The following is an 18,688-nucleotide window of genomic DNA, read 5'->3' on the forward strand; positions in this document are numbered from 1 at the left end:
CTTGCTAAGCACAGGCCTACAGCATGCTGTTAGCTTTCTACAGGCTTAACTTCCTAACTGTTAGCTTTCCAGCAATATGCTGCAGCTAGCTTAATAATGGTTTTACTCCCAGGAGCTGTATAACTGTAGCTCTTTCACTGTAGCTACTGTATGTTAGCAAGCGCTGTAGGAGCTTCATGGACTAGAAATAGAGTCGTAGATCCTCTCTATTTTTCAGGAGTAGTTAACAATGTTTCCATTGTATTAGAACCTTATGATATGTCCCAGCTTGTTAAAAAATTATTTAACTTAATTGCAAAACATGAAAACATAAAATAATGCCCCCCCTCCTTTTTTTAGTAGGCTCAGTGTCCATTGTAAAAGCAGGATAATGCCCTCTGAGTCCTTCATTAATACCTGATGATGGATTTCCATTGATGTTGTAATGTCTATCCTCTGTGAAACCAATGAACACAAACATTTAATCCCAAATGATCAAACTCTGTGTCCACGGTCAACAAATCATTTGAACTCCAGCTTTAAAGGTGTGCTGTCCACTTTCCTTCAGGTTTTTAAAAGTAAACACTCCCACCCACTCTGGGAGTTTTCCTACAGTGAGGTGTACTGTAACTGTAGCTATAAGGCAAACGTGTCATGCGTCATGCCTATGCAGAAGAAAAAATAGTGTGGACATTCCTCCTCATCAGTCATGTTATTCTTGGCCCTCAGAGCACATTCTTACACCTGGCCCGGACCCTCTGCAAACCGCTTTCCTGTCGTACACGAACAGTCGGCTTCTATACGGCGCTGACGGCCAGACAAGGAAAACATATGATGGGCCCTTCAAATAAAAACACACACTTGTAGATACACAGACAAGCTCAGGGGTTGATCCAAAGCGTGCTTTCAGAAACACGAGATGTGTCAATGCTCGCAGATTAGGTCAGGAGGCGACCAGTCGTTAATTCAGCTTTCAAAATAAAAGAGGAAAAATTGATGACAGCAGAGTGTGCAGATCAACAACATCTAAAAGTCAGTATAAGTTCTAATAAAGACATTTCTGCAATTATCACATAAAGATCACGAGTACATCAATAGCCAGAAGTTAAACAAAACGTAGCATCTAACTTCTATCGTTACTTTTTAATTCTCTGCTAAGCTTCTCTCAATTATGCAACTTTGTAAAAACATTAAAATAACAAATAATAACTGTGAAGCTTAATTCAAATTAAAATTTCCACAACAATAAAGTGTACATTAAATTATACATTCAAATATTAAAAAGTCAGAAGCAGAAGAGGAGGATGGGCTTGTAAGTCTTAGCTGTCTTCTTTTTTTGTTCTCCCATTTTTGACACTCAAAGGAGAAAGAATGATTCACGTATCACATACAGATTTGATTTCACTTTCCAGCCTTTGGCTGGAAGTTTTTCTCCTGTCACAGTCTTTCGCAGGTGCTTGTATCTCTGCTCTTCAATCATAAGGTGGATGATTTCTTGCATAGTGGCAGTATCTCTTTAAATATTTGATGCTGCTGACCTTAAAGATTTGTACGTTTTTGGACCGACTGCTGCAAATTTTCACGCAAACGTACTTTAGCAAAAAAACAGATTATAATAAGGAGAAAGAAGCTGTATTTAAGGTCTCTGTAAGGTAATTGTTGTCTGCACTGATAAATTAGGCTACATCATGGTTATTTTCATGGCCAGATAAACCTGGCTCCTAATGAGCCCCCACCTCCCACGCATTTTTCCTTGCTTCCACTTCCTCATTAAGTTCATACCAATCTTTATGCTCAGAGAGGAATAACACTATATTAAAGGAAACTTTTCCTCTTATATGCAGCACATCACGATATTAAGTAAACCAATAAATGTCTTGTAAAAGAGGGTTCCTCTATAGGATATAACAAGAAAATCAGTGAATAATGAACCTGTAGCTACCATAATGGAGCAAATTTGCAACCAATCAAATTACCAACACCAGGTGAAGTTCAGCAAACCAGGAAGTGACCTGCTCTGCTCTGGTATGCAGCCTTGGCCGTTTTTAATGTAAATATAACACCATGAACTTTTACGTCACACGTCTGCAGTTTAACAAGCTGAATTTTTTAATAATGTTTTACTCATGTTAACTTTATTCTGTATTTTACTGAGCTACTTCACATCATACGAAAAACAGTAAATCAAAGTACTTCCTAAACGGGACTTTGTTTTGAAAAGCTCGACCGGAAGTCACGTGTTTCCTCCCCGCTAACTTCACAACATTAGAGTCAGTTCAGTCTGACCGGAGTCGCGGCTCTCAGAGCAAACAGCGCTCAGACAGAGATACACACAGAGAGGAGCAGCCGCGCACAGTTTCACCTCCTCCGGATCGACTCCTCTCCATCATGGACCCTCCTCGGGCTCGTGCCCTCCTGTTCGCGGGATAAACTTTGGACTTACTCTCGTATCATGGGAATATACTGTCTCCGTGGATCTATACAGTCTTGATGGAAAGCATGTCACCGCAGCAGGGGACGATGGGACAGAAGAGGTCCGACTCACTGACGGGAGACAGCAAAGCGCTCCCCGACAACAAAAAGGTACCAGAGACGCTCCTCTGATGGAGAGCTGACCGGGACTCTGTGCGCTTTTACGCGCTGGGTTTACCGTTGCGCTCATTAAGAATGTAGGCTACTAGTTTATTCCAATTCAAATTTTAGGAGACAGTCACAGCCCTTTAATAACGATGGAAGAACTCTTAGAGTTTTGTGTTCATTTACCAGATTGAATTTAAAGAATACGTTTCTATATTAAATTTAAGTGTTTTCTGGTTTGTTTGCACATTTTTCGATCTTTTTTTTTCTTGGGTTACCTGATTTCTTTTTGTTAAAATTCTTGCATATCTGCATTGGTTTGGCGTGCTTTAAGTCCAGGTCACTTCTAAACCTGGGTTGTGAATGTGTTGATGGTGCAGTGAGCTCTGACACGGTTGTGTTTTTATTTAACAAGCAGTCATTGACAATTTTACTTGGAGTTTCTGCGCTGTCTGTTGGATTTCCCTCTCCAAAACCTTAATTTAAAGCTTACAAATTGTATAATCAAGAAAACAGGTTTCCAATCCTTTAAAGAAAAAGTAGACAGCCGCTGTACTTTGATATTTTTGTTATAGCTACTCCTATCAAATCCTGGCTTGATAAAAAAAACCTTTAACTCTCATTGTAATGCTAAATTTTACTGGTCCGTTCTACGTTGGTGTTGTCCTTAATAAAGCAACATCTGACCGATCTGAGGAGTCCAAAAAGAACCCAACAACAAAGCAGGATAATGTGCTGATAATGATTATTGTGTTAATCAGACAGACAGGAGTCACCACGCAAACGCAGAGGTCTGATCCCTGCTGTGTGGAGACATCACTTCTTCCTTCTGTGCAGGAGCTGCTCATTTGAGCTATAAAAAACTTTATTATTCAATGTATGACTTTCCCGTAAGCCTAGCTCGAATTGTTTCAGTTAGTTGTTGCAGGTTTCTTATCTGAGTTTGCTCCCTGACCCTTGTTGGCACTGAGAGATAAAAGAGGCGATTCTCCGGCAGCTGGTCAGCTAAGTTGTAGTAAACAGCGCCCTCATGTAGCGCGTGGTTAAGAGGTGTAACTGCATCTTTCTGCTGCAGGATGTTGGAGGTAAAGTTTGCCACAAAGACAGAGCTTCTCTTGTGATATCAAAGTTTGTTGTTGTGTTATACTATTACCCCATATTGTTTTGCCTTGACCTGTAAAAGGAAGCTGAACGAAACTGATTAATGTACCTGGCATTGGAGATTTAATAAGCTTACCAACCCAGATTTACTCACCGTGTAAACCCCGTACAGTAGTTCCAAGTTCTGTTATGGTGTCTCCATCCAGAATCTTAAACCCAATACGTCACCTTTTGGCAACAGGACACAGTTACTCATGTTTTCGTAATGTTTTTATAAGTGTTAAACCAGCTCTCAGGCCTGTTTTTGTCTTATAAACCTACAACTGTTTTCATTTCTGCTCCTGGCCTCGTTTGGGAAGTTTTCCTCCCGAGTTTTCTGACCTTGCTAAGTCGTGAGGAATTACCTGTCAGTCAGAGAGCAGAGTAACCGGAGCTTTTGAGTTTCCACATGCCTCCCTTCACTCGGGTGTTATTTGTGTTGAGATGTTTGTGTCAGAGTGTTGAGAGCTCATCGCAGGCACACATGACAAGTACATGCTTAACATGCATGTAGGCGTACACTGTATATAATTTGCAGTGTTAGAGCTGCAGAGTCCATGCTTCCTATTTCTTTGCTGCATACTTTCGGACGTCAGGGTTTGTTCTCCGCACACAGTCGTTGTTGTTTCATCATGACAAGTGACATGTTTTCTTGTCAGGGCTGCAAGCTGCCTGTCAATCACCTCTCATCACAAGCATGTCACCTCTCAAACGTTATTGTCAAGCCTGATTGCGCAGCCTAAAAAACAGAAGTGTATTACTTATGTAATATGAATGGAAAATTGCTGACTTTGCAGACTTAACTGGGTCAGTTTCCTGCATGAAACTAATGAAACGCTCGCTCTGATCCAAACAGAAATGTTTTCCACGAGCCATAAAAGCGACGAAACAGACCCAGAATGCGGTGAGGTAGTCGTTTCATAGCTTTGTCGCAAATCTAACAACAATTTCTAGCAGTTTTACAACAAAGCAAATGAGTGGAGGGAGTTTTTCTTGGGCTTTTGTCAGCCAGAACAATCATTCATTCAGTCATTTCAAGGCTCAAGTGAGCGTAAAAAGTATCCAAGGGTGAATGTGTGAAGCAGACGGATGACCTCCAGAGATACGAGTTCTATAGATTCAAAGGAAATAAACACATTAAAGCATCACTTTAAAAATGACAGACAGCTTCAGACCAGATGTGTTGCTGTTGTGTGTGTTCGGAGAAATGTCACGTAGCTGCAGCTCTCGGCCTCGTGTCCCATGATGCACATCATGTTGCACTTTATGCTTCGCTGTGACTCTGCCGCCTGTATGACTAACATGTTGATAATTCTTCTTCCAATACTTCTGCAGGAGAGGAATGTTACCCAGAAGTCACTGCGAATGAGTTTTTTCCCGTCTTAAATGAGTGTAGTGTGTTTTTGAGGGGGGGTTAGCATGTTTCAGGCCGCGAAAGCTCACATGCTTTCAGTGCGTTGTAAATAGACTCGGTTTAATTGAAATAGCTGCGGGATGCCTGTCATACTTCAGTGAGGGAGCGTGCAATTTATCACGTTACAGTCAGAATATATGAGGGCTCAGAGAAAATTGTGCAACTGCCAGACGACTTATTTCTCAACTTCAATCTCCTCTGTGTCCCTCTGTGTCTCGTTTTTCTGTCATCTTTAACCAGTTATCTCACTTCCTCTTTTCCACTTTTCCTTCTTCTCTGCTGTCACTTCTCATTTTCTCTCAGTCACCATCCTCCTCTGTATTTCCTGCTTTGACCACAGCTGAAAACCAGACCAGAGCAGCGCTGACGCTGTGCTTTGCTTCTCTTTTTTGTCTCCTTATGTAAACAATCACACGCAAAGACAAAAGGTGTAAAACACCTCCTCTTTAGTTGACACGTCTTCTTCTCTCTCTCTGAATGTGCAGAAGATGAAGACCTTGGCTCAGAGGCGACAGTCAGCTCCATCGCTGGTCATCAGCAAAGCACTTACCAGATCCAGAAGCACATCCAGGTATGAGCAAACACACACACACGCTCGCACACACACACACACACACTGTACAACCTGCTTTTATAATAAGAAGCTGCTGCAGGGCTGACATCATTGTTGGCCTCAGTGGGGCGACGATCTCTCTCAGTGGATGGTGTTACAGATGTGGCTGCTGCAGAGAGCAGAACTCTGCTGCTTCAGTTGTCTCTTCAAAATATTCACTTGTTGCTCCTTAGTGAGACTTTCTGAAGGATTTACCAACATTTGTCGCTGCTAAAATAATGCATTTTTATGACTGGTTGATGCATGCTCGCATTGACTCTGAGAAACTTTTCATGTTTGTCAGTCAGCCATCAGAAGCCAAAGGATTTAACGGGTTGATAGCGTGTAGAGATTAGAGAGGAAAACACTTCTCTGTCTCTAGCTGGAGGAAGTTATTGGACAGCAAGTTTATAACTTCATTAAGGCATTCCTCTACAGTGGTTAATGATTGTTACAGCTTGGGTCGATAGGGAAATAGAGCTGTGTGTCATCTGCGTAAAAATGGACCCAACTTTGGACTCATTTTTTACAGATAGACTTTATACATCGTTAAAAGAAGCATTTTTAAAGAACTTTCCAGCATTTGCGAGTGTAAATGACTTCATAAATTTGCACATTGCTCATTAGTTCTCCTTTTTAAAGGATTTACCAACATTTTTCACTGCCAAATATTTGTACAAGCATGCTTGCATTGACTCAAACTTTATATGTTTGTCATTCAGTCATCAGCTCCAGAAACTCAGACCAAAGGATTAAAGGGGTTCAGAGCATGTAGAAATAAGAGAGGAAACATTTGTTTGTATTCCTTTGAAGGAAGTGATTACAGCAAGTTTATAACTTCATTGATGTTTCCCCTGATGGCGATTTATTGGCTGAGGTCAAAAGAGAAATAGAGCTGTGTGTCATCTGCGTAAAGATTGACATCACTTAACTTAAAAGTCGCACAATTCAAATGTAGGCTTTATACATCGTTAAAAGAAGCCTTATTAAAGAACTTCCAGCCTTTGCAGTTGCAGATGACCTTATAATATTTGCTCATTGCTCATTATTTAGTCTTTTTTAAGGATTTACCGACATGTTTCACGGCCAAATAAGGCGTTTTTTTCATCGTTTGAAGATGCATGCTCGCATTGACTCACAAGCTTTTTATGTTGTTCATTCAGCCATCATCTCCAGAAAAATAAAAAGTTATTTGGCAGGTAGTTTTTAAATAAAGTTCGCCATTCCTTGACAGTGGTTTATTGGTTGTTACTGCAGGTGTCAAAAGAGAAATAGAGCTGTGTGTCATCTGCGTATGAATGTAAACCACTTTAAAATTAGCACAATTCATCCATTCCATTTCAAGCCTTTATGAAGCATTAACAGCATTTTCACTGCAAACTGCATGCATTGACTCACAATTGACTTTGTCTGCCGTGAATTTCCCTCAGCCATTCAGCCTTACAAACACAAACACAGGTCGAGCGAGCATGTAGAAAATATGAAGCTTTTAAAACCAGTTAGCAGAAGTGGAAGTTTGTGCTTCCTTTGGTCAAGCTGCACAATCTCTCTGGATGAATAAAGATTACAAAATGGAGTTTCAAACCTGCTTTACAGATTCACAAGATTCAGACACCTCTTCCACATCGCCTTGAATTTGTCTCAAACATCAGAGTTTAGTGTTTGACCTCACGTACTCCTTCTAGGCTTAAAGGGTGCTCAGAGACTTTCGTCCCCCCGAGCTATCAGGCTTTCATCACCCTCCTATCGCACAGCTCCCTTCCTCCTGTTCACCAAGTCGGAAATAGACCATTACAAACTCTGTAAGGAGGGTGTTTATTTACCAGAATCCATGTCTCATATATCTCAGCTGCTCCCAGCTTTTTCTGGGAGATTTTGAAGACAGAAAAACGGACTTCTCTATCTTTGAAAAACTCTAAATCAGGAATACAACCGCAAAAGGAAGTGTACCAGGAGAGCACTTTTAGGCTTTAAAATACAGGTTTTTCTTCTGTCATATTTTCTCTATAAGCCTGGGGATGAAACGTGATGTGGAGCGACGGTCTGACGTGTTTATGATGTGTGTGCGAGCTGGTGGCAGTTTGAAGTATTTGCAGAGGGATCGGGCTGAGCTGCAGCATGCCGAGCTGTGAAACTGGACCATTTAGACCAGTGCTGAGGGAAACACTCCACACTGTTAAATGGGTCACTGCTCTGGGGGCTGTGTGTGCGTGTATCTGTGCTTGTGTGTGTGTGTGCGTGTATGTGTGTGTTTGTGTGTGTTAGGGAGAGTGAAAAAGACAACTCACTTATTCAGTTTGTCGGCGTAGAGAAAGAGGCGAGACAGGCGGAGTATTGAGGGAAAGTCTGACCAGTGTGTGTGTGTGTGTGTGTGTGTGTGTGTGTGTGTTAAAAGTCTCAGGAGTTATGGAGCCAGGGCCTGACACTCTCAGCTGTCACCCTTAACCTTTGACCTCTCATCAGGAGGTGTAGGGGCCAGTGGGGGCCACGTGGGGTCAGCACCTCTCAGTCAGTGCGTGCGTGAGGTGTTCATTAATGTCCGGATATGTGTGTGTCTGTGTGTGTGTGCGGGGGGGGATTTAGCATTGGAGACACGTGAAATGGAAGCAGTCAGGTGACTCACAGCAGGTAAAGGTGAAAGGTCATTGTGATATTTGTAATTATTTTCAGCTGTACTGTCTTTGTTATCCCCCCTAAAGTTCGATTAATGCACTTTGAATAGAAGCATCGCTTCTGCCAACTATACTTGGCGAGCGTCTGACTCGTTATTGAATCACCGCCGTGCTCTTCGTCCGAGTAGATCGCCGGTTCAGGCCTTATAACAAAGAGAGCAGAGTTATTAACATGTTATAAATAACTGTCGCTGGGCAGGTTCCTCGTGATGGCTCAGTAAAGTCTCGGATTAAGGTGACCTGAGAGAGGGCGTCATGATACAGGTCTCCTCACTGGCTTATAGAGTAACTGGTTGGCCCGGCGGATCCATGGAGAGATAACCACAGCCACAAAGCCTCACTGGGTCTTTCATCTTGACCAGATGGAACGAAGTCACTGTTACTGTGACAACAAAAGTAATCAGACCTCAGTCCTGAAACACTGTTTCTACGTTGGTAGGAGTTCGTCCTTCCTTAAGAAAGCTGTTATCATCCGAAGCTTTAAAGTTTTCTGATGATTAAATCTGTTTTATTTAAAGATCAAGACTAACATATATACATACACCCATCAGCCATAACATTATGACCACCTGCCTGATATTGTGTAGGTCCTCATTCTGCCGCTAAAACCGCCCTGACCCGTTGAGGCGTGGACTCCACTAGACCTCTGAAGGTGAGCTGAGGTATCTGATACCAAGTTGTTCGCAGCAGATCCTTTAAGTCCTGTAAGTTGCGAGGTGGGGCCTCCATGGATCGGACTTGTTTGTCCAGCACATCCCACAGACGCTCGATTGGATTGAGATCTGGTGAATTTGGAGGCAGAGTCGACACCTTGAACTCGTTGTTCCTCAAACCATTCCTGAACCATGTTTGCAGCGTGGCAGGGAATACTATCCTGCTGGAAGAGGCCACTGCCATTAGAGGATACCGTACTTGGCCTGCATCAATGTTTAGGGAGGTGGTGCGTGTCAAAGTAACATCCACATGAATGGCAGGACCCAACGTTTCCCAGCCTATTTTTCCTGCTTCCAACACATCAACATCAGGGACAAAATGTTCACTTGCTGCCTAACAAGTGAAATGAAATACAGAAGAAGCTAGGTCAGGTTAGCCCTGAGTTAGCAAGGCGAAGCTAAAGCTACAGGCTAACCACTGCCAAAGGAAAATGCTTCGTAAACTTTGTTAAAGTTTGAAGCACTCATCTACAATCAAGGATTCTCTATTGTTTGATATACTTGACACTTGAGCTCTATTTGATGACTTCATTAAAATGTAGGACTATTGTTGTTAAGAACATCAGATAAACATGATAATTAACTTTTTGCAAAAGTCTGTTTCATGCACGCTCTGAGGCGACTCCCTCTTCTGCTCCCTCCTGCCTTTCCCATCAGTCAGAGAGGTGCTGATACGCTCTCTGGCCTTCAGCTCAGCCACTTACATCATCTCATGCACCCACACACACACACACACACACACACACACACACACACACACGATCCAGAAGGATAACCTCATCCTGCAGCCCCCAGGCTTACAGTGCAGGATATTATGGATTCAAACTGCAGCTAAAGCCCCCTCCCCCTCAGGCAATGAAATCCATACTGCAGGGAGGAAGGCGGCTGCAGCATGAATCATAAAAACATATGATTGGCTGACACCGCTGACCTCACACTCATTATAACACACAATGTGACACACCTGATTCTGAACGCACACACATGCATGCCTCTCAGTCTGTCCCTCCTGCAGACAGACAAGTGTGTGTTAATATAAATGTCAGTGTTCGTTTACCTAACCTCATTTCTAAGCTCACACTGTAACCCAGCCCTAACCTTTCTCTGTTGATTTTTGCGGTTGTTTGAGCACACATGGTCCTCACAGTGACAAACAGAAAACTACACACTGACTCACACATCATGCAAAAGACATTTCCTGCGTTTAATAGCTCGATCTGCTAAGGACATCAAGGCTCGCAGCCTCTGGTCACTTCTGCTTTACTGGCTGAAAAACGAGTTTCAGAACTATGACCTCATCCTGGGTGTGTGTGTACGTCCCTGTAAGCGTGTGTGTGAATATCAGCCAGGGATGACATTATAGTTTGCCTATGGAAATGATCTGGTGCAGCCAGAGGCGGCTCAGAGAGAGGTTTTGTCAGACAGGTGGAAACAGGAAAGAGACAGAGGGACAAGGTGTTACACAGTTAGGTTGATTTTAATCATCTGCTGCGTCTCCTCCTTTGTATTTGTGCACTTCCACACACTGTGATTAGCATGCTCACTATTTCTTTTCATGAAAGAAGTTTGGGTGCCTTGCGGTGACTCTAAAATTGCCAGTAGGTGTGAATGTGAGTGAAAGGTTGTCTGTCTCGCAGGTTTGTAACGGTGGTTAGGTCTTTATTGTATCTATTACTCTTTCAGTCTGTGTATCAAACTCAGTGCAGACACATTTGGAACGATGTTCGAGCGCTGCTCAGACGGAGACGGACGGAATTTGTAGCTGAGGTGACGAGGAGTCGCAGAAGTTACCGACGGAGCATAGCATCGCTCCGGAAAGGGGGCGGAGATTAACGTGTCGACACGGGTTTTGTGTTCCCGTCATTGCCGATCGGAGCCAAGGCGATAAATACCCAGGTCTACTGCAGAGTCATTTGTAACCTTTCTCACGCGGTCAGTCGGTCTGTGATTGACTGATGAGTCCGGGGTGTAAACCCCGCCTCTCGCCCAATGACAGCTGGGACAGGCTCCTGCCCCCCTGCGACCCTGAACAGTTCAAGCCGTTAGGTATTTGGATGGATGGATAACTGACGGGAAATATTGCCAAATTTACATTTTGCTTATTCGTACTAATGTTAAATTATCTGCTAGCATCGCACGGTTGTTGTTGTTTTCTTTCATCACACGCTAAACAGTTGAAACCAGTGCTTCTTCGCTGCTCCAACAGTTGTTGCCAACGGCAGCCATTATAAATTTATGGTGGAACTCACTGTGTAGGTTACTGTAGGTGAAGCAACTTCACAAGGCACATACATGTTGGTATCAGATCGATACAAAGACTTGTGTATGTACCGATACCTATCCTGCATTTTAGGTGGTTTTGGAAGCATTTCTGATACCGGTATCGGAAAACAACTCGAGTTTCACGGCCCACAAACCCCAACCCCATCCATAAAATTTAAAACAAGCTTCAAAGAGCACACGATTAATCATCATCGATATAACGAGGTTAACTTTGAAGACTGAGCTGAGGTTCAATCGGAGTACGACTGAGGAATGTGTCCTCCGTGTGTGGCGTCTTCATTGTCATGCTGTATTGTTGCAGGAATGAATGAAAGGCGTCACCGTGGCTTTAAGAGACGGTACGGACTGGTGTTCTGGTGCAAAATGACGTCTTCTTTAATCTGCGTGTTAACACACATTCCCTTGTCCTCACACACACTGAGACATCGGCTGTGTCTTGTCTGGAGTCTGGACGGCCTTTATCTGGGAGGAGGAGGTCAAACTGCCGCTGATGCAATGCTCTGTCTGCACACACACACGCGTACAAGTTCAAATAGCCTGCACACACCCTCTGACTTTCTTTTGCACAGATTCCTCTGGACTCACAGACACACAGAAATCTTCAGTGACTCACGGTCACATCTCTGACTCTCTTCTTCTCTCAGTCAGAGTTCACATGTTGCATAAGGAGCAAAGGCAGCTGAGGGATTCTTCTCCAGCCAGCAGCTCTCTGTTCATTCAGCTCTTCTCGGTTCGTCTTGGATTGATGCCACGAAAACCTGTTGCTTGCCCCGCAGTCAGACTTGAAACGCACATGAACACAGACAGACAGAGAGTTCTCATGGATATCAATAAAGCTGCAGTGCAGATGGATGCAGTTATATAAGTGTGTGTCATCGCTGCCCCGAGGGTGCCGGTCTGCCCCGGTCACAGTCGAACATTTGTGGTGATATTGGTTGAGTTCAATGTTGGATACAGTTTTAAGAAGAAGGAAGAGATCATCAGGGAGCGGGAGGAGAAAGAGAAAGTTCGACCAGCTGTCGTCCTCAGGGTGTGCACTTGGCTGTGTCAGCGATGAAGACTGAACTCATCTCTCTCATCCGAGCCTCCTCGGTGAGTCAGATGTGAGTTTATGTTTCACAAACAAGAAGTCATGAAACGATAACCAGCTGTGCGGCCTGCCTTCTCCTTTTGCTGATGTTTGAGGCGTCAGTGGATTCTGAAATAAATGCATCGCTACGGGGAGAAAACCTTGATGCTGTGCTGCTCGATTATTCATGCTGCGACATTAGTATGCTGTGTCGTGTGCTTCATTGTACCCCGGTCCCCTTATTGTGTTCCAAAAAGTCAACAGTCCTCCCCACAGTGCCGCGCCTTCAACAGAGGTGGCCATGTATGCGCCGGCTCAATTTATCAACATCACATGGCGAACAATGGAGCCATTAGCTGCTCATCCATCAGACTCAAAGGACACCGGCTCAGCCGTCAGTCTCACATTCAGGGGGAGGGATGTGCGCTGAATACGGAAGCAAACGTGAAAGGCGCTTTACTGGAAGGTTTGTCCGTTTGTATTGAGTGTGTGTGTGTTTGTGGGCTCTTCTGATGGAGGGATTTCCCAGATCTGCATGGACAGTAAGAACAGAAGAGGAAGTGTTGATCAACTCTTGCTCCGTAATCCCAGCGATGCTTCATGAACAAACAGTCCTTCTGCGACGGCATCATGTAACATGACCTTAAAAGTGTGTTAAGGCCAATTACAAGACACAAGTTCTCGGCATGCAGCAGCCTATCAGTCTTGAGATAGTTTGAATGCTCGCTGTATGTAAGGAAGACGACATTTTGATAAATCTCACTCCTTGGAGAAGGCGGTGAAATTAACGCAGCTGCGGTTCGACCTCAGCGGCATTACGAAGCTCCGCTGTCACGCTGCCTTTGGACCAAGCAACGCCGGCGTAAAGTGTGTGTTTTGGCTTTTTATGCCTTTTATTTTAGAGAGAGGACAGTGGATAGTGGCGGAAATGGGGGAAGAGACAGTGGGGATGACACGCGGCAAAGGGCCGAGGGGGGGAGGTGAACCCGGGGCATTGAGAACTGTAGCCTCTGTATATGGCTGCCGATTTTAAGCGCTGAGCTAAACCGGCGCCCTATTTATTTCTTTCTTTAATGTTTAGTTGTATGAGGCAAGTAAACCGACGCCACACACTACAGCATTTGTAGCCTTGGCTAATTTGCAATGCCCGTCCCTACATGGGCCTTTAAAATACATATGCAGAAGAGACAGTACAAAACAGACTCACCCATAAAACCGATACAACAATGCGGGATACAAAAAAACACTGACACCATTTCGCCTCTGTTGCAGAGGCCGAACGACTTCGCTCAACAGTTCCGCCTCCGTGCGTTTGACGTAGAAGACGTAACAGAGGCGTAAAAATCCCACCTTGAACTGGCAGTGTATAAAGGGCTTATGTTATGAACTCCGACACGACGAATATTCATGGGTCGTGAATTAATACTCCTGCACTCAAACTTAAGCGAGAAATACGAGGCTAATATCCGCTTCAGTTTCTGTCTCTTTAAGAGAGCAGTGACAAACAAGAGAACTTGTAGTTCAACGTTGTACGGTTGAATATTGAAGCAGAGCGACACCATCCTGAAAGAGTTAAAGCAATAAAAATAAAGATGTTTTTGTAGCTTTCTCTCTGACAGACAGAAATAAATGCTTGATTTATAGCAGTTCGTGAGTTATGTAAATGTTTTCAAAGGGAAGTAAAATCACTTGAACCACATGGAAAGCATTTTCTTTTTCCTGGAACAAAAGCTGTTTGTTCTGCAACTGTTGATTTTCTAATGATGTCGTGGCCTCTGTAAATGATGTCGTACTAACCCAAAATATAAAGCCGTCTTCTTATCGCATCTTTTATCCACTTTTAAACAGTTTAAATGAGTTTCCTCAGAGCGTCAGTGTTTCACTGGCTGCACTGATGGCTTTTAATTGAATTCACTCGGCCCTCTTTTAGGATTTATTTTTGGATGACACACAAAGGCAGACGAAACGGGAAGCAGTCCAGCATAGACGTCTGTTCTACGGTAATTAATTGCATAACCGACACTTATGCAACGTATCTGGGAAGTTTATTGTCTGCGTGAGAATTCAAACTTCTTCCCAGTGAGACTTTGTTATGAAGTGTTTACCAACAGAACCGTGTGTTAGCGTGGGTACCGAGGAACGATCGGGGAATGAGAAAGTAGAAACTATGTTCTTTAAGAAGAGGGTGTGTACATGTTTGTGTACATGAAAGAGACACAAACATGCAGGGACAGAGATAGAAAGTGTGTGTATTTGCATGTAAATGGAGACTTTTATCTTGCAGAGGAGTAAACAGGAAAGGATGGAGCTCTAAAAGTATTTCCTCTTCCTTTAAAAAGAAAATTCCCCTCTGCTTTCATCTGTCCACCAGTGGCACATATTGACGACAGAAGAACATATGAATTTAATCAAAACCAACACAAGCATGCAATCAATCATGGATTAACATGTTAAAATCATCGTTACAAAGTGGTTTATCCAAAGAAGCAAAGAAAAAAGGGACGGACAGGAAAACATGATTTGGAGGAGTGGTTCGTGCAAATTACGCAGCTCCAAAATATGCAAATATGTCGGCAAATGATGGCAGTGCAGGTCCACAAGTCTAATATATATGCCACTGAAAAGGGTGACAGCTTTTAGGAGGACTAAAGTGAAGGAAATAAAGAGTTAAATTTTCTACTTTTAGCCTTAAATTAGGCTGTAAAAGCTGCCTGGAAATCTTCACAGCCCTTTCCAATTTTTGCTCACCACAAAATGTCCCTTGTGTTTTTTAGCAAAATGTTTGCTGCTGCATTTTTATTCTACATACAGGAAGAGTTTGGAAAATGCCCAGCATTTAATACAATCCAGTAAAAACTAATTTAATTAATTTAAAAAACGTGATGCATTCAGTTCTTGAGTTTGTTCCTGTAACACTAAAACACAAGAAACAGAAGACGTTTACAGCTACACATCTGAAGCCACACATTTCTTCCCTGGGGCTAAATAGTGTATTTCTGTCTTTTCTCCGCAGGGAAAGCTGTCTGACGCCGGTCAGCCCAGAGTCGTGTCCCCTGGTCCAGGCTTTCCTGGCCGAGTGTCCAGGCCGCATATTCCTGGGTCACGCCCAAGCGCAGCTAAAGACGGGCCTGCAGACCCAGGAGAGACACCTCTTCCTCTTCACCGACACGCTGCTCGTCGCCAAAGCCAAGTAAGTTTCCTTCTGTGTGAAATGACAGAGGGAAAGAGGGAGCGTTTATGTGGTTTTGTGAGCGAAAGCGAGGCAGGGAATTGAGACAGGCAGGAATAAACAGGAAGAAATAGAGCTACACAAATTTGAGAAACAAAAGGAGCAAAATTTCATCAGTTGTTTTTCTTAACTGTAGGACACATTAGGTCTATCTTTCCCTCGATTCTCTTTCCCTTTGCTCGCCTGCTTCTTTCACTTCTCCCTCCCTCATTTTTCCCCCCAGTATATAATTATTTCTCAGCCAATTAAACCCATATGAGGCCTGGCTCAGATCAAAGCCACGCTGGCCTGCCTTGGGCCTAAAGTATGGGGCTCCCCACCCACACGCTGCAACACACGCAGTCAAAAATAGAAACTTAAAAAGCGCATGTATGTTTTTGAAGTCCAAAAAAACACCCAAACATGCACTAATGCCCACATATAAACTCATCGACATGTAGAGGCGGAAACAGACTTCTGCTCTGTGTACTTACATACTTACTGTACATACACACACCCATACACCTTAATGCAGAAACAGCAGGACCTCTGTGGTCATGTCCCAGTGGGCGGAGCTGACCCTTCCTGCACGGAGAGTATATGCTATAATTGGTTTTATTACATTGTGGCTGAAAACAGGGTGAGTTAGAGGAATGTGTTTGGTATGTGTGTGTTTGTGAGAGAGAGAGAGAGAGAGGAGTCTACGTTAATTGATGTGTGTGTGTTTGTGTGCCTTTACATCTGCAGAATAACAGGGAGAGTTTGTGTGTTTGCCACATGTGTGCATCTGGAGTTTTTATCCGCTGTAATCACAGATGTAGTGGTCGATAAATGCGCTTCAGCTGAGCCTGCCGGTCTTAAAAATGCTGCAAATACTTTGATCTTTTTATAATCCTAATCTATGTTAAGATATCTTGAAGGGTTGACATATGTTTCAGGTTTGAGATGGTGATTTTTAAAAGTTAGATTGAAAAAGTAGAGGATCCAAATACGTTCCCTGTGGAACACCTTGATAAGGAATTTTCATGTTTTTGTTCAGTCCTTCACAAGGAATCCTTCTGGGGTTTTTTTAATTGACCAGATGATAGAAAGATGATTACTTGAGAACTATTTTGACAACTGATTTATAATTTCAAGTCATTTATGAAGCAAAATTTAAAAAAAGGATATCACAGGTTGCGTCTTGCAACACGAGTATTTTTGAGTTTTGTCCCATTGGTCAGACAAATAAGACTTTATTGGGCATTCTTCACCATTTTCTTATTTTACAGACATAGACGGTTTAATTTATCATGAAACTAATTTGCAAGTCTGGTTAAATGCATACTTTGTCTTCTGCAGGTCGCCCAATCATTTCAAAGTGAAGGCCCAAGTCCGAGTCTGTGAAATGTGGACTGCCGGCTGCATGGACGAGGTGTGTGAGGGAAGCACATATGCAGAGAGGAGCTTCGTCATGGGCTGGCCCACCTGCAACTATGTGGCCACCTTCAGGTAAACACAAACAAACTGTTAACATTAAAGAAAACTCGCGCCTGGAGGGTTTAAATTACTAACAAGAACCATTCAATGTAACGTAATTTCCTGTTATATAACTGCGCTCAGTACATCCGCTTGCATTTGCATGACAGTTTTACATGCCAAGCACGCTACACATAGTTCTGTGAGTCACTTCGGTGCACTGCTGAAAGAGAACACCATGTTCTGAGGCGCGGACGCACACTATAGAGGGGAACAAAAAACTCAACACGCGACCACAAAATCTCTAAATCCTCAAGTGTGAAGGCTGCTCCTGCTCGTAAAGCCGCTCAAACCAACCGCAGTAAGACTAGAGTAAATAACCACACACGTGCTACAGGCACGAACATGTAGCACGCATGCAAATAAATTCTTATATGCTGCGCTGTACATCTGCAACTTCCTCAGTGCTGCACACACATCTATACCCATTCAGCTCCTTACATTTTTCCATCATTAGGAATCCAGCTGTAGCTCGAGGGGATGTCTGCGGCTTTAGCCATCAGGAGTTACATAACGGCCAAAACAGACAGCTGCTTTAAACATGATTTAAGTCTGACTATGTTTTATCACTCTCCTCCTCAGCTCCGAGGAATACAAGGACAAGTGGTTGGCACTCATCAAAAGGTAAATGTTTGGTTATAGCCCCCGATAATTTGTCTGCTATTTGGTTTATTGTTCGTCTCACAAGTCAAATATCCCTCACGGATTGATTTGGATGGAGGGAAAGTTATGAAAAAGAAGCTGTGAGCGGAGTTATGAGATTAATTTATAAGATTTAATTTAAACAATGACCTCTTGGTGTTATTTTCCCTCCACAGTCGGTTAGTTGACGGAAAAGAGAGGGACGACCCGAAGACGATTCCTCTGAAGATCTTCGCAAAGGATATCGGAAATTGTGCATATGTAAGATTTCTTTTTCCCTCTTGTTGCTTCCGTCAGCACAAAAATTGATTTTGTTTGATTGCCTTGTCTCTACATAGCAATTTGACATCGCTCGCAACCCAAACAACAAGATATTTCCATAATGTTTCCAAAATGTTTCCACCAGGCCAAGACGCTCGCGGTCAGCAACACCGACAGCACCACTGATGTCATCCGCATGGCTCTGCTGCAGTTTGGCATATCGGTGAGTAACCAAAGACCGCTGGTGATACTCGGCTTCATATCCAGTGACTGTAACATGATGTGATGTTAAAAACAGTGTCAGGGGAATCACTGCTGTTGAAAGCAGTCTCTACTGTAGGCGACTATTCTGGACGTTAGAATGAGGGTGTCCTAAAGCAACCTTATGCAACAGTCTTAACATTATTATGGCAATCACGTTAGCAGTCTTAACTAGGTATTCTCAGTATAAACATCAAGGAGAAAGAGATCAAAGAAAATCCCAAACGGACTTTTACCTGTTGGCAGGAGATTATTTTATGAGGGAACTGTAGGAGCAACAAATTTCATAATTACGCTCTTGCATAAATCTGCTTTGAATATCTACACCTGATGTCTGAGGGAATCAATAGTAGACTGTC

At 43.2% G+C, this 18,688-nt stretch overlaps 1 protein-coding gene across 1 annotated transcript in view; it reads left to right on the top strand.

The window, feature by feature from the left end:
- The first annotated feature begins 2,322 nt into the window (after window positions 1–2,322).
- Window positions 2,323–18,688, top strand: part of arhgap20 (Rho GTPase activating protein 20) — a 36,706-nt gene continuing 20,340 nt past the window's right edge. The window contains exons 1-7 of the mRNA XM_069663833.1: window positions 2,323–2,562; window positions 5,596–5,681; window positions 15,453–15,629; window positions 16,989–17,138; window positions 17,748–17,789; window positions 17,984–18,068; window positions 18,214–18,291. Of these exons, the coding sequence (XP_069519934.1) occupies window positions 2,470–2,562; window positions 5,596–5,681; window positions 15,453–15,629; window positions 16,989–17,138; window positions 17,748–17,789; window positions 17,984–18,068; window positions 18,214–18,291 (711 nt within the window). The 5' untranslated portion in view covers window positions 2,323–2,469. The remainder of the gene's footprint in view (window positions 2,563–5,595; window positions 5,682–15,452; window positions 15,630–16,988; window positions 17,139–17,747; window positions 17,790–17,983; window positions 18,069–18,213; window positions 18,292–18,688) is intronic.

This window comes from Semicossyphus pulcher, unplaced genomic scaffold (genome assembly GCF_022749685.1).
Source record: "Semicossyphus pulcher isolate SPU_LCO1_2020_fin unplaced genomic scaffold, fSemPul1.0.p SCAF_15, whole genome shotgun sequence".
In the NCBI taxonomy this organism is placed as follows: domain Eukaryota; kingdom Metazoa; phylum Chordata; class Actinopteri; order Labriformes; family Labridae; genus Semicossyphus; species Semicossyphus pulcher.